The sequence below is a fragment of the Bidens hawaiensis genome, unplaced genomic scaffold (genome assembly GCF_021521415.1).
Source record: "Bidens hawaiensis isolate Kalapana, Puna unplaced genomic scaffold, B.hawaiensis_p1.1 tig00011171_1, whole genome shotgun sequence".
NCBI classification, from domain to species: Eukaryota; Viridiplantae; Streptophyta; class Magnoliopsida; order Asterales; family Asteraceae; genus Bidens; species Bidens hawaiensis.
The window spans coordinates 793,360-810,069 of NW_027491865.1; the positions used below are offsets into that span (position 1 = coordinate 793,360).

A 16,710-nucleotide genomic window follows, 5' to 3' on the forward strand; every position below is an offset into this window, starting at 1 on the left:
ATACTCGGTTAGCGTGCGCCGTGCGGGATCAGGTTGGTTTTGCAAGGAATGTGGTTTGTTCAGACGGGGGTTTTCGTTTTACTGGTGTCAAATTACTAAATGTTGCTTTATGCGTGAGCTAGAACCATTTGCACACTGCAAATTAATTGTCATCTTGCACTGCTTGTACGTTTCACTGCTGCTGCTTATATTTTAGTTAGCAGAAAACATGATGTGAACAATGAAATGACACCAGGCCCGTCGAGTTTAACCAAATCCGATTAATACCACTGACCCAAGTCTCAAACGGGTAGATCAGTTCGGTTTAATCGGTTTTCGATTAAATTTGTTGAAGCCTTTTACATTTCCCAAACACAATTCTTTACCAAATTTAACCACATTAAGCCAATCCAAATCAAGCCCGGTGGCGGGTTAACCAAACAGTTCTATACAATTAACATACAACTGAACAAAACAAAAAACTAACCGAACCAATCAGTTCAAAACATAAACTTACAGTTATGGCTAGGGGCAGTTCAACTTCAACATCAAGTGCAAAAGAGATCAAACATGACACAACATATGACTGCAAAACATCTTCTATGCATTCAGAAATTGAGTTAGCTTTTAACTACAGATCATATACCAACCAGTTCACATACACACTACTTATTACCACCAAAAGCTTTAATCATCCTAGAACAAAGTTACAACAATATTAGTAAAAAAACAAAACCAAAAGACAAGACCAACCTTAAACAAGAACCACCAACCATCATCTCGAAGAAAGCCTCTGGTACAAATCATCAGCCAACACCTGCCTCAAACTCTCACCAAAATAATAATAACTCTTCTCACTCTCCAACACCCTCGGCACCGGCCCCCTCTCCTCTGGCTCCCTCCACAACTCCGGCTCCGGCTCTCTAGCAATCTGACACAAATTATGCAACACACAACACGCCACAATCGTCTGCGGCGCGTGATTCAACCCCACGTTCATATCCTGCAAAATCCTCCACCGACCCTTCAACAACCCAATCGCCTCCTCCACCACCTTCCTCCCTTTCATCAACCCCTCATCAAACGTATTCTGCGCCGGGTTCCCCGTCCGGTTCCACGAAAACGGCGTCAACAAAAACGACAGCAACGGATAAACCCAGTCCCCAACGATATACGGCCTCACCGGTTGCCCCTTCACATTCACCACCTTCTCCCACACAATATCCCCGGAAATCAACTTATTATAAAGCAAACTATCCCGAAAATGCGACACGTCATCAAACGCACCCGGCGCCTTCACACACACATCCCAAAAAATTTTCTTACAATCCGCCACCACTTGAAGCTGAATCGACTTAAACCCGTACCCATTCATATAAACATTCGGATTCGTCACACCCGACGGCAAACTATGCAGACGAATATGCGTGTTATGAATCGCACCACATATATTCGGAAGCGACGTGATCTCGGCAAACGCAGCCGTGGTCTCGTGCAGCCTCCGTCTCCCGGCGGGTATCTTAATAAACTCGGGGTACAATTTAGTCGACAACAGTCTCGTAACCATATTAGTAATTTTCGAAACAAGGTACGGTTCAAGAGCGTATCGTTTCGCTACGGTTTTCGCGGATAGCCCGAGGGAGAGACGGGATAAAACCATGGCAACGGCGTAATCGGAAGGTAAGGAGAGGTTGGATTGGGCAATATAGGGTTTTAATTTATCAACAATTGTGGTGAATACAGGGAAAGATAGGCCGTACAATGAGCGCCACTGGGCGTCACGTAATGGAGCTTCCATGTGCCAGATGCGTTCGGTGGAGAGTGCACGGAAGGCTGCGACGGAGTATTGGGAGGTGGTGGATGGTGAGGGTGGTGGTGATGGGGTGCGACGGGGTTTGCGGGCGGTGGAGATGAAGGAGAGGACGGAGGCGATGGTGAAGAATAGGAGTGGGGCGGCGGAGGTGGTGGTTAGGAGGGAGGATGGGGTGGTGGTGGTGGTGGTGTCGGAGAGTAAGGAGGTGGTGGGGTCCAGGTGGTTTTGGAGGTGGAGGAGGTTGGAGAGCATGATTAGGAAGGATTGATCCATTGGGTGTTGAATGTTGAAAGTTGAAACCCTAATTTGATCGCCGGTGAGTGGTGGAGAGTGGTTATGAATACGGTGAATGTATAAGTTTGGTCCTCGTGGTTTTTGTGGGTATGTAAATTACTACCTCCACCTCCGTCTCGTTAAAATTGTTATAGTTTGAAAAATACAATGTTTATTTATTAATACTAGTTGTATGTGTTAATGGTAAATTTGAAAACTGGTTAATAAAATTTGAGAGTGTACTTTTGTAACGAAACAAATAAAAAAGGTAATACAGACACCTTTAATGAGACGGATGGAGTATCAGTTAAGTGACGTTTGGTTTACAGATTGTTTTAGAATTGGAATTGGAATCTACATATTAATTAAAATTTGAATAGGAATAAGAGTTGTTTGTTTACATCTGAATGAAACCATATGATTCATTCAGACTTCAGACTGTTTTGTTCTATACTAAAAAAACACCTGAATGATTAAAATTTGGGTCTGAATCATTCAGACTCATGTAGTTGCTGAATAGAACAGATGCTCATTTAGATCTGAATCATCCAGATCTGAATGAACAAAACAGCCCATAAGACAAATGTAGTCAAAACTAGTTTAAATTGCACATATGGTATTCGATTGTTTTATAAATGGAATTGGATCACCGTTTCGAGGTAAGTTTTACTTCATTTACAACAGTTGACTCGTATTCTTCTCCCGATCAAAAGCCCTGAAACATCGATTTGAAATTCAAAAAAAAAACTAACAACGTTAATTGTTTTTTAACGGAGGTCCATTGAGAAAAAAATAGTAAAACAATTGGATCGTTGATAGATAATTTTAAAGACTGGATAGTCATTAGCGAATACACAAAAATGTAAGATTGTTTATTTCCAATTAACTTTATTTTTATAGGGGGTGTTTGGCCTAGCTTTTTTAGTAAAGCTTATAACTTTTTTAGCTTTTCTTTATAAAATAAGCTTAATGTGGTGTTTGGTTTAGATTTTTTAGCTTATGTTTATAAGCTAATTTGAATAAGCTTATTTGAAGATGGTTTTCTAGCTTATTTGTTTAAGGGGGTAAATTACCCATTTGTCTTCAAATGATTATGGATTAATAATATTGAAGCAACTTATTACTAAAACAAATTAAAGAATGATGGATTTAACAAATTATTAAGTAGTATAATCAACTTGTAGAATATAAGCTAATCCAAACACTTAAAAAGAGCTTATCAAATAATAGAAAATAAGCTATAAGCTACTTTAAAAATATAAGCATAAACTAAAAGATAAAAGCCAGGCCAAACACCCCCTTTATAATTAAAAGTTAAAAGTATCTTGTTAATTGTTTTCTCCGTAATGCAAGTAGAAAAAAGTAAAAGTGAGAAAAGGGGTTTATGTATATAGTGAGAGGGCAAATGGGCAATATATACAATTCAGTTATTATCGGATAGATGAAGTTAAGTTAAATTAACCCATTCGGTTTTTCTCGATTATCAACGCAAGTTTTTTCCGGTTTCTTGAGGTAAAATCGCCGATTGCTGGTTTCTTTTCTTTTATGTTCTCAGTTAGATCTATCTACTATTGACTGTGATAATGGGTTAAGGATAATAGGATACATAACTTTTTACTGAAACTGTAATCTTGTATATTAAGGAGCAGTGTAGGCTTACCATTGTCACTTCATGAGTATGATAGATTTACCACCTGTTGTTGCTTGCTATTATTTAGTGAAACATACTTTATTATATTTTCACTCGTGCGCCCGTACAACCCTAGATTGCCGGTAAACCAACCGAACGTTCAGTGAACTATTTGTGATCCGTTTGGCGGGAAGTTTGTTTATTTTCATGCATTTAACAAACAAACGGGCATGAACAAACATGAACACATGTTTCGGTCGTTCGTTAATGTTCATTTTTGGTTGAAACTTTGGATGAATCATCTATTTGTTTGCTTGTATTCATTTTTGTTCGTTTATCTTTGTTCAGTTATGTTCGTGAACGGTTCATTTACAAGCCTATTTGTACAAAGGAAATAGGAATATTGGTATCTTAATCAGCTAATAGTTTCTTCTTATATGTCTTGTTTTCTAATTAACTAATACTTCTCAACAGCTAGTAAAGTTACCATGAATAACCAGCTACTCCAGACAATTCTTGTTGTGCGAGCCGGACAATTGCAAGCAGCTAACCTGGTTTGCTTATTGGTGGCTTTCATTGCACGCCGCAGACTGACTACCAAAAAACGTGCTAAATTACAACGAAGATATGTACAAGAAGAGATATCACACGACCTTTCAAATGATGATGACGATATTCAAGGTGTGATTATCACGCCTTCTTCATCCGAGCAATCTTCAAACGTGACGAAACATAAAAGTAAGAAAAGAAAGCTTGAACAAGAAGACGAAGCACTTATCTCGAAGCTTATGAATTGCCTTGACAGTGTGACTAATGCTATTCTAGAAGGCAATAAAGTACTTGATAAAATTTGTCATCGCGAGTATACAGGTGAGGAAATTTATAAAGAATTGGAGCAGATGGGTTTAGAATCCGATGATATACCCAAGGCTTTGATTTATTTGGCGGCTCATCAAGCAGAGGCAAGGGCATTATTTACTTGTCCTCATCATATACGGATGGATATACTGAAAGCTATGATGGGTGCGGGTAATTAAGCGAGTTCGGGAGGCGGTGAAAGGGTTAATCTTATGCATTTTGTAGTTGCAGTTTTTTTTTGTTTGGTAGTTTCGAACAATATGACATTTTTAATCATTGTAGGGTATTGCTTTGATGTTTTTATATGATTGCGCTACACCGTCTCTGGTTGGTATATTCATCGATTTCAGGTAATCGTAAACATAATCTTGTTTATTTATTCAATTTTAAATCATGGTTGCAAGATGGAGTCATCTAAGTTGCGATGTAAATAAATACGGGTGCAAATGAGCCGAGCTCGGCTCGTTTAACTTACACAGAGCTTGAGCTCGGTTCATTTCGAACTCTATTTTCAAAGCTCGAGCTCAGCTCGTAAGTAGATTTTTAAGCTCGAGCTCGGCTCATTTACTATTTATCAATTATTTTTTATATAATTATAATTATATTTATATATTAATTAATAAATATTAAATATATGTTTTAAAAAATTATATAAATGACAGGCGAGCCTTAAGCTCGTGAGCCAGCTCGAATTCGATAAGTGAATCCCGGGCCCGGGCTCGTTTATTAAACGAGCTTACATTTAGGCTCGGGCTCGATTGAGCTTTTGAACGAGCCGATCTCGAGTAGCTTGCGAGCAGCTCATCTTGTTTGTAACCCTAAATGTAGTGTTTCAACCCACAAATTGTTTGATTTGGTAAAATGAATATAAGATGATAATGCGAAAATTAAGCTCCAATAAACTCAAATGCAAATATGCAATGTAATTATTACTTGAATACTAGATTAATGTGTTATGTAAGACTTCATAGTTCACAATCAATGCCTACTGTCCACCTCTTATTATCCTCTAATTATAGTGGTTCCAAGTTCCAACAATTACAGTGGTTTATAATTTGTTCATGTACAACATTGATATACTTAATTTACTATCTGTGACATTATATTGTACTTAGCAGTATGTTGGCTACAATATCTGCATATTCCTATATATAATTTATTTTAATAAAACTATTGGCAGAAAGCAAGTGTAGTTATCAAAAGGACCTATCAACTTTTCAAAAGGCCAGGGATTATAATGCAGTGTCGTTAGGTGCTATAACAAGCAGTGAAGAGACAGATGATGGCTCTACATTTGGATGTTACTGATAAAACTAGTAATTTAATAAGTAGTACTAATGTGAAAAGAACTTAGTAAGCATGACATTCTCATTCTCATATGTTTAAACAACTTAGACAAATGCAAACTTATAGACTTATAGTATGCAATGCCGTCTCCGGGAATCTTTAAAGAATATTCGGGCAAAGGCGACTTATAAAATGGTTTTCTTATTGGGTTTTAACAATTAAAATTTTAAATTGGCTTATTGAATTATGATTTGGGTTGTGTAAATTTATTTAATTTTTTTATAAAAATGAACTTAAATGAATTGGGTAATTGGGTTATAAAATTAAAAATACATATTTTTTTCAGAATTATATATATAACTTTTTTTAAGTTCAGGCCTACCCTATCGGGGTAATCTGGCCGGGAGCCGTCTCCTCTTTTCAAAGCCGGCACTGAAACGGTCTTTGATTCCATCAAAATATAATGTCACTATGCTCTTAAGAGATTTGTAAAATGGAATCATTTATTTGATTCACATAGCTATTAAAATTTATATTAACTGTCTTAATCTTATCAAAGAGAACCATAAGTCAGAAAACTATATTATTGTGTGGGTGCATTTACATCAGGATCATGCAGCAACTGACATTGAGATCCATTATCAAAAGGTAAAGGATGGGTAGGGGCCTGGTTTACAAGTCCAATTGTTTGACTTATTTGGTCAAATAAATCGGCCCAGACATTTTAATATCCCCTGGCTGGACCCTTTCCGTCAAACAATCATTTGTACGTTTTCTCCCACTTGTAGAGTATAAGATACTACTAATTTTATAAATTTTGTTATGTAAGTTTCTAACATAAGTAACCAAGTGTATAAATTTTATAACGTGAGGAAAAATAAATAGGAGTAAAGAGGTAAAAGCAAGCACAATAATGCACATATATCGTGTGGGTCTGTCTTCTTTAACGATTGATGGGCACCTTCACCTTTTTTTTTAATTGTATATTCTTCTAGGATCTATAAAATAGAAAGGAAAAAAAGGTATAGAAATGAATGGCTTGTAGTTAAGTTTGTGGAGGGCTTTGAGTTTGTATCTTTTATATAGGGCTGTGCACAAAACCGAAAAAAACCGAACATAAACCAATAAAACCAAAAAAACCGAACCGAAAAAACCAAACCGAAATAGAAACCGGTGGTTCGGTTTTGAACTTTAGCAAAAACCGAAATATTGGTTTTGGTTAGGTTTTGTATTTTGTTAAGAACCGAAAAAACCGAACCGAACCAAAATAACCATAACATCTTAACCATAATCATTAAAACAAAATCTTCCGATGAATATTTGTTTAATTTTAACAGGTTTTAAAAAATCATAAAACCGAAAGTTTGGTTTTTGGTTCGGTTTTAGTCTAAAACCGTACCGAACCGCACCACGCACACCCCTACTTTTATATATGGTTAGGGTCATGTACCAAAGGTTTCTTTAAGCAAATGTAGGCAATTGATTGTATTTAATTAAGTGGTAAGGGTTAAAAGGTGGAAAAAGAGTTGTATGACATGTTTTTAAAACTTAAACAATAGACGTTTATTAATCGAAGGTATCTTTAGTTACTTGCTCTCGTACCATGTTTAATCAAAAGACCTAATTTTTGTGTCGTGGTTGACATAGTTCTTTCATATCAAAGACTAGAGATCAGAAGTTAGAGCATCCATCACGGTGCTCTTTCCCCTCGTTAGTATATATCCCACTTGGAGAGAGAGAGAGAGAGAGAGAGAGAGAGAGAGAGAGAGAGAGAGAGAGAGAGAGAGAGAGAGGTAGGTCTGGCGGTGTAGACGACATCGGGGAGTGGTGCGAGGGGCATAGGTGAAATTTACTAAGGGCCCGGGGTGGTCCTGCCCCCACTGTTTTTTGCGAAGTAGTGTAAATTTACCCGTTTTCGACTGAAAATTTTTATACATAGTGTAAATCTAGCCGTTTTCACCCGGAAATTTGAGCCCCCCTCCCTCGTTTGTGATTTTGTGTATACATTTTGAGTCCGGCTCCCCCGGTGTCTTAGTCCAAGCTTCACCATTGGCGAGGGAGGAAGAGAAAAGGGGTAGTGGCGATGTAGTGGTCTGGGCAAGTCCGACCACTATGGGCACCTCTTAAAACAATGAAAATTTTCCATTTCAAACACTACAAGAAGTATTTATTACAACTTGGTATATGTAAAAATGTATATATCAAAATGGTTAAATCTTAGTTGAAGCAAGTACTTGGTGGAAGTTTTCATCCTTTTGGGTTTATTGTTACACACGTAAAGGGAATATGTTTTTTGATGAGCAGACTTAACGTTACTAGGTTGTAATTATATGTATCAAAAGTCACAAAAGTTTTTTCCATTAAAAAATATGTAAAAAGCTATGGACATGGAGAATGGTTTTGTAGCACTTTCTCTTTAGTATCGACTATAATAATTACGTGGCACCGTATAAAACAATGCTTTCCTCTCCTTTATTTTACTTGTTTATCAACATATCTTTTTAAGAAAAATCTTTAAAATATCCTTTTTATTGAGAGAGACTCCCACAAATCAAGAGTTCCACATTGTCTTCTCAAACACGTAGGCAACGTGTTTTTAAGGCAGGATAAAGCGTTGGTATGACCAATAAGCAGGAGTCACTTGTTATCAATAACTCAAGAGATGACTTATTTGTTCAACAAAATTCATTGGGGTGACCTGTTTGTTCATATAACTCGTCTAGACGACTTGTTTACAACCTCATCTGAACAACGTCTTTGTTCATCAAACTCATATGAGACGACCTGTTTGGGGCTGGCTGACATTATTTGATTAGAGGACAAACACGTCGGGCGAGTAGGAAAAACGGCGGCAACGACGTGTATGAAGGGGACATTTTTCAAACACTTGATTTATGAGACATAAACGAAATCTATCTCTATAAAAAAATACATTTTGAGATTTTTTTTTCTTTTCGATTAATAGTTTGAAGTGATATCAATAGCATTTTGTAATATGCACAAAACAATTTACTTCTAGTAAAGGCTTGCTGATCAAAGCTAATTTGACATCCCGAAATGTAAGATTTACATGAACGGGACTAGAGTGGGTTTAAAGGTCCTACGATCATAAAGGTGTCAAGCGTGTCGAGTTGGTGGTTGAATTGCTCAACCTCAGCGATTATCATATGCTTATTTGTGTTAATTGTTATAAATTATAAACCCAACCATATTCAGAACACGCCTAAAATCGTATAGCTCAGACACCCACATATCTAAACGAGCTAATTGGGTTTGTGAGTTGTAAAAAATATGCTACACAAGTTAGTAGATCGACGTATCTACTTAAACAAGTTGACGAGTTAACATATTTAATTAAACAAAATAAAGATTCAAACCTCAATATTACCCGTTTAATTCAAAGGTTAGTTTTTTTAATGATAATATAGTTAAATTATCAAGTTGAGTAGTTGAAATTTGAAAATGTCTTATTCCACAAACTTAGAACAAGTTGGCTAGCCAAATTTGGATGATTGCTGTTAGGACGTGTTAAAATTAATGTCAGCATTAATGACCATCCGACGTCGGTGATGGTAACGAAAGTGTATAATCATAGAGAAGTGAGTTGACTCGTTGACGTACGTTGACGGGGTTAGAAGTTAGGACCCTGTCCTCCACACCAATCACCACGGAAACAAATAATTAAAAAAAATAGATAATAGAAACTAGGGTTGACATTTGAGAATGGTACGAAAATTCTGAGAAAAAAATAAGAGAAAACACAAATTAGATATAGTAACGGTTATAGGGTAACAATACCGGTATCAATGTTGTTAGGCCGATATTAGTTTGGTGCATTACCGTTACACGGTGAAAAATGTACGTTATCATGGCATGGAAATACTAATCACTCACTATCACCTTTCGCTCAACATTTTTAAAAAAATATTTTAAACACAAATCTATAAACGATTTCAAAGCAATCATCTATTATTGTCGGATAGTCGAGATTTATAATTATATTTCACTGAAATTACATATTCAAACATGTGCGTAAGTCATTTATGATACTCAAAAATAACTTTTTTAAAAGATTATATCAGAATGTTGGAATGTTGACAAAACAGTTAATTAAACATAACTATGTGTTCATATTTATTTAAATATTACGAGTAAAAATCATTACAAAACTCATATTAAAAAAATAAATGAAATATTTTACCAAAAAAAAATTCATTAAAAAGTTAAAAAGGTAAAAAATCAGTTTACGTTGATATTTGTATGTAGTAGCAATAAACAAACAGATATATTTTATCAGATTTCAGTTACAAAAATAACACTTTACTATATAAATGATAAAATTAGAGAAGAAAGTCATGAATACTTTATACAATAGGTTTTTTTTTTTTTTTTTAACTCTTTGAAATATTTAACTAATCCATATGTAAAACTATGTAATATACCCAATAATATATATTCCTTACGACTTTTATTATCACATATATAAATCCAAATACATGGAAGATGGTTTTGTAAGACCATTTATACTGGTCACGTTGTGGCCTGCGTTGTGGGTGAAAACGCAGTGGGTATATCGCCACCCCTTGCGTTTTGTGTGTTTTTATTAAAGCGTTGTATGTAAAACGCGTGAAAAGGGCACAAAAATCAAGAGGTGACCGTTGCATGTTACCGTTGGAGAATAAAAAAAATATATTTCTTTATATATTAAACCAACTAATTCTCAATCAAAACTCATCAAATATATAAAAATTCTCTTTCAACTCTACAATTCTATAAAAATTCTCTTTCAACTCTATAAAAAATCACTATATATGGATCCTCCATCTATATATGAACAATTTTTCGGGCCCGACCAACAAGCCGAGGACGTGCAGGAGGAACAGGCGGTTACGAGTGCGATTATGCCCGCGACAAAGTATATGACTTCCGTTACGAGTGCGATTAGCTCTCCACCCCCCGTTTCAAAAAGAGCATATATCGAACGAGATCGTGCCGAAGCCAACAACCGGTTGATGGCGGATTACTTCTGCGACTCCCCGAGATACAAGAACCCGAAGACCTTTAGGCGTCGTTTTCAGATGTCTAAAAATTTATTTATGCGCATCACCAATGATTTGGAGCGTGAGTTTGATTACTTTCAGCAAAAGCTTGACGCTTGAGGGACGCTAGGATTCACGGCTATTCAGAAGGTTACGTCAGCCGTACGCGTGCTCGCCTACGGAAACACGACCGACATCAACGACGAGTATTAAAAGATGGCCGAAAAAACAACTCGGGACACCTTGGAGTATTTTTGTTACGATACGTTTTATTTTTTTTCAATAGTTTATCACTTGTTTAATGTGATCATTTATTTTATAAAAGTTTTGTAAAATATAGGAATATTGAAACTATATGGACCACATTATCTGAGAGAGCCCAACGTTAACGATCTACAACGTCTTTACGAGACACATACAAGGGTGCATGGTTTCCCTGGCATGATAGGGAGTGTAGATTGCATGCATTGGGAATGGGCTAATTGTCCAACTGCATGGCGAGGTCAATTCACACGAGGTGACCAAAAGGGACCAACGGTCAGTCTTCAAGCGATTGCTTCATACGACCTTTTGATTTGGTCGGCATTCTTTGGTGTTCCCGGTTCCAACAATGACATAACCGTCTTAGAGCAGTCTCCTGTGATAGAGAGTTACATATCTGGGACCGTTCCCGTCGCTTTGTTTTGGGCTAACGATAACTTCTACCATCATGGGTACTCTCTAGGTGATGGAATATATCCAGAGTTCGCGATAATCGTTAAAACATTCAGAGACCCGATGGATGAAAAAAGACAGTATTTTAAAAAAGTGCAAGAGTCTGCAAGAAAGGATATCGAGAGGTGTTTTGGTGTTCTTCAACAACGATGACATTATGTTAAAAATCCTTGTCGTCTGTGGTCTTTAGAAAGAATGAGATGTGCTATGTATGCGAGTATCATAATGCATAACATGATCATCGAGGACGAGGGAAGAGCAATATGTCCAACTTTCATACCGGACCCGGATCCACCACGGACTCCGGCAAGTATGGAGCAACGACTGAAAAACTTGGATTCCGTGCGGTCAAGAGAGATACATAAGGAACTAAAGGAGGATTTGGTCCAACATCTTTGGATGTATCGACCTCTGCCTGGTGAAAACGATGATCAAAACGAGGGCAACAATGTAGACGATGATGAAGACGATGAAGACGACGAAGACGACGAGGACGAGGACGACGACGAAGAGGGCGAAGACGACGACGACGACAACGACGAATAGTTTTTTTTTTTTTCATGTAATATTTATTTAATAAAATATTATTGTTATTTGATTATTGTTATTAAAAATTTTTAAAAAAACAAAAGGTGTAAAAGTGACTGGGCGCCACGTGGCGCATAATGCCTGGGGTGGAGAGTTATGACTACAGCCTGTTTTGTAAAAAACCATAACTCTGACCGGGCGCCACGTGACGCATAATACCTGGATGTGGAATGTTATGACTACACATGGTCTAATATCGTGGTCCCTATCAACGTTGTGGAATAAACATTGACCATCCAATGGAAAAAACACAAACAAAACAAGATGGGTCGCTGTTCAACGTTTACACACAACATGTGGTTTTCATATCGAATGTTCACACACGCATAACTTGTTCCGGCCTCCAAAGAAAATTCGAGTTGGTAAATCATTTTAGTCAACCAAACCATTTAAATCAGAACAAATCAACCAGTTCAACTTATTTGAAATTAATACGGTTCGATTTTAGTCTGTTTTAGTATGACTAGCGGATTAAAACTTTTTGTTAGATGTCGAGCTAGTAGTTAATCCATTTGATTATTTTATATTTTTATAATGTGTAACTATGAAGGTGTGTTATATTCATTAATCATATTCACTATTTTCAACGTTTTAATACAAAGTCATAATTTAGAAAATAATAAATTAAAACTGCTAAATTGATCGACAAACTCGCTAAGCCTAAGCAAGTTTAGGGGGTGTTTCATGTTTGTGTGAGCTTTTAAATCCAGTTTATTTGCCTTTTGAATAGCAAAATGTATTTGATAAAGTGTATTCAAAAGCTTCAAATTAAAGCATTAAAACTTTTTAAAAAGCAAATAAACAGGTTTTAGAAGCTCACCGTTTACTCCCTTAGTCTGACCTCTACCCAAACAATGCTAATTGAGTGATAATATAGTGCTGAATTGAGTGATAATCATTAAGAGGCTCATCAGGTTAATAAAATGTGTAATCAAACACGAGCTACATCTAATCTATTTAGAAGTAGCCTTTTAATATAATCATTAAGAACTTACCAAACAGCCCATATGTACAAAAATATCATGTTTGTTTAGCGGTCGAAAATAAAAATTAAAAATTAAAAAAATCCAAGAAGCATAATGGGTTTTCTGCAAGATAAGACTATTATTTTACAAATCTTTAATCAATTCACATTGTACAAACATAATTACCATGATTAAAAAACACACAATCTAATTATACCACTCCGTATGTATGTAACAACAAACCTGATACTAGAATCTTCACCAGATTCATCGTTTCATAACCGAATTAATCCCACGAGATATCTCATGAACACTCCCAGCATTTTGATTAAACCTTAGGCAACCCATCAACCCAGATTTGTACGGCAAACTCGACTGATTCTTCACCGAATCACCACCACCACCACCGTCGCTGCTTCTAAAGCTAAACGACTGGTTCTTCTTCCTCGTAGTCGCACTACCCTCACTCGCACTTCGAAACAATAACAAGTTCTTCAAGTTCCACTTATTATACCACGTTAAGTTAGATGCTTCATGATCTTTGCTTGTTCTCCGGTTATTTAAAATATCCGAGATTCTAAATGGAGATAATGATCTAGAAACCTTGTGTCGGGTGTTGTTCGTTGATCGAATTCGTCCCCGAGTGTAATTATCTTCGGGTTGTGAAATGTGTGGTTGGTCAGAAGAGGTTTGTTTTAATGCCTCAGAGAAAGGATCAAAATCCTTGTGTTTAATTCGGGGAGATAAGCGTAATTTAGGCGATTTAGGCGATTTCGGTGATTTGGGTGAATGTAAATGTGAATCGTTTGAGACATGCAAACGTGGGGGTGGTTTTAAGGGTTTTATTTTGCCGCAGTCGAAGAGCTCATCGGCTGCAGAGATAGAGTGGCGTTCAAGGTACCCGAACGCGAAATCTGTGTCTATTTCGTGTTCGGGGTATTCTTGTTTGGGGATTCCGGGTTTTTCTTCCCAGGTGAAGGGGATGGTGGACTGGGGACTAGACGGGGCGGTCGCGTAGGGAGTGGTCGTGGTGCTGTCGAAGTTGAAGTCCCCGGCTGGTGACGGTGGGATTACTTGTACTTCCATGAGAGGAGAAGTGATCAATGAGTATTTGGTGAAAGGTTTCACAGGTGAATCTGTAGAATTATGGAAAGAACTAATTAACAAGTGGACCTTCATCTATGGTGTGAAAAGATATACTTTTTTTTTTCTTTTTGAATTATTATTATTATTATTATTATTATTATTATATGGAAATACCTAAACCACCAACTACGTTATATAGGATTTTGATATATTTAGAACATGGAATGGATTGAAAGATTCTAAAATGTTTGAAACTAGTGTTTACCTCGACGCAACGTGCCGGGCAGGTCGGTAAAACATGATCGGCGGTAAAACACAAGCAATGATACGGTAAGTCGACGCGAATTCGGTCGGTTTCAGTTACGTGCGTTATTGTATCAAAACTAAGAAAAAACAAAACAAAAAAATTATAAAAATTAGGGTGGACCAATGGCGTGACGTCGGCCGGTAAAACTCGATCATTTGTAAAACCCAACCGTTATCAATTCTGGCCGTTAAGGCGGTTGAGTCCATGCGAATTTAGTCGGTTTTCGTCATGTTCGTTACGATACCAGATTTAAAAAAAATAAAAAACATCGGGTCGCAGTCGGTTTTCGTCATGTTTGTTACGTTGCCAAACCTAAAAAAACAAAAATCAACATTCAGTCGCTTTTCGTTATGGTACTAGAACTAAAACAAAACGTGGTGATTCTACAGGAATTCGATCGGTTTCCGTCGCGTTCGGCACGGCACCGTAACTAAAAAAATAATAAAAGAACAAAAACAAAATTAACATTCGGTAGGTTTTCATTACGTTCATTACGGCCGAAACTAAAACAAAGCAAAAAATATACATACCATCAATAGGGTGCCGCAAAGTGACTCAATCAGGACTTTGCGGCACCAAACTCCTTAATTATATTATATAATAATATTCTAAGACCGCCACGTCATCAAAATCGAACGGTTTAAGAGTTTATAGTTGCATAGTTGTGTTAGTTTCATCCTTCATGCGATTGTGATTCTTTGAGAAAAAATTGTTACCCATACGTGTCTTGTTGAGTTGTAGATCCGACATTCTTTAAGTTGAGGTGATTGGTTGAATAACTAACTTGGTATATGTTTGGTGGCAAATATTTGGTCGATTCATAAAGTGATTTATTGGCTGATGTATTTTAAATGATTTTTTTAAAGGTTTTATCAATGTTTTCTGATAAGTTAAAAATAAAAAAACAATAGTCATTGATTCTTGACATTAGATTTTACCTTTACGTTATGTTCCTGAGTTCATTTATGAAAAGAAAGTAAAGAAAATAAAGTTTTCTCTTCTTATTTTTTCTTTTGATACCTCTTTTTTCTCTTCAAATTTTCCTTTCAAATCTTTTCAATTTGGAAAGACACAAATTCTTTTATTTTACTCATCATTTTCTCTTTCTTCCCATCTTTTTCTTTCTTTTAATGAAACTCGGGAACACCTCTTTAAATTTTACTTCATTTTTCTTTCTTAAATGAAACTCAGGAACACAACATATTTTTTTCATCTCTCATTTTCCTTCCCTTTCCTCAGTCAAATGAAACTCGAGAACACAGTGTTATAAGGACCTAGACACGCTGATACATTGATAAAAAAACAATGTTAGATCCCGTGTTATACACGGACGAAAAATATATAAAACTTCACATATATACATATATATGTGTGTGTGTGTGTGTGTGTCTTATATACATTTTAATGAATTGTAAACGTCAGATAATCTACCATTATTATTATTATTATAAGGTTTCATATTGTTGTTTTAATAAAAAGAATACAGCATACAAAAACCAATAGCGAAAAGTAGCAATTTAAAACATAATTTTAAGTTATGCCACGTATTTCTAATTTATACCATGAAAAAAAGACATATTAATAGAAACTTCATCATCTGCTGAAGTCATATGTTGTAAACTATGAAACGTAAACATATAGTATTGTAAAATAAGTTGTGTGTTATAAAAATCAATTTTAATTGAAATTATCAAACATTTAAGTACACAACATAAAATAATGCTAAAAATATGAATATAACAATGAGATATACTTATAATTTTTAGTAAACCACGCGTTTAATAAAACAACGATATAATTCAAACCTCGTGACTTAAACCACCATTTCAATCCAAACATCCACACATTCAATCCAAACGTTCATAAATAATTTCTCAAAATCCAAAAAGAATAAAATAACAAAGTCTCAAAATTAAAAAAAAATAACAATGAAAACAATTAATTATCTCTATTACTCAATAAATGATGATTATAACCATTTATTTTGAAAACTTCTTCAATTAGGAGTTAATGTTTAAAATAACATGTGAAAATTATATAAATAGAAAATAATGAGTTAGAAATGGACATGCTAGTAGAATACCATTTAAAAGTTGAAACCTTGTATTGCTTTAACAGTATGATAAAATAAGATTGTATATTATATGAATATACAATAAATTCATATAATA

The 16,710-nt window shown here is 35.8% G+C and overlaps 2 protein-coding genes across 2 annotated transcripts in view; one reads left to right on the top strand and one right to left on the bottom strand.

The window, feature by feature from the left end:
- Positions 1-16,710, top strand: part of LOC143537324 (B3 domain-containing protein At5g42700-like) — a 94,868-nt gene that overhangs the window by 9,138 nt on the left and 69,020 nt on the right. The window lies entirely within an intron of this gene.
- LOC143537298 (uncharacterized) lies at positions 13,273-14,308 on the bottom strand. Its single transcript, XM_077031094.1, has one exon. It carries the CDS (start codon positions 14,230-14,232, stop codon positions 13,414-13,416), a length of 819 nt encoding a protein of 272 aa, XP_076887209.1. The 5' UTR covers positions 14,233-14,308; the 3' UTR covers positions 13,273-13,413.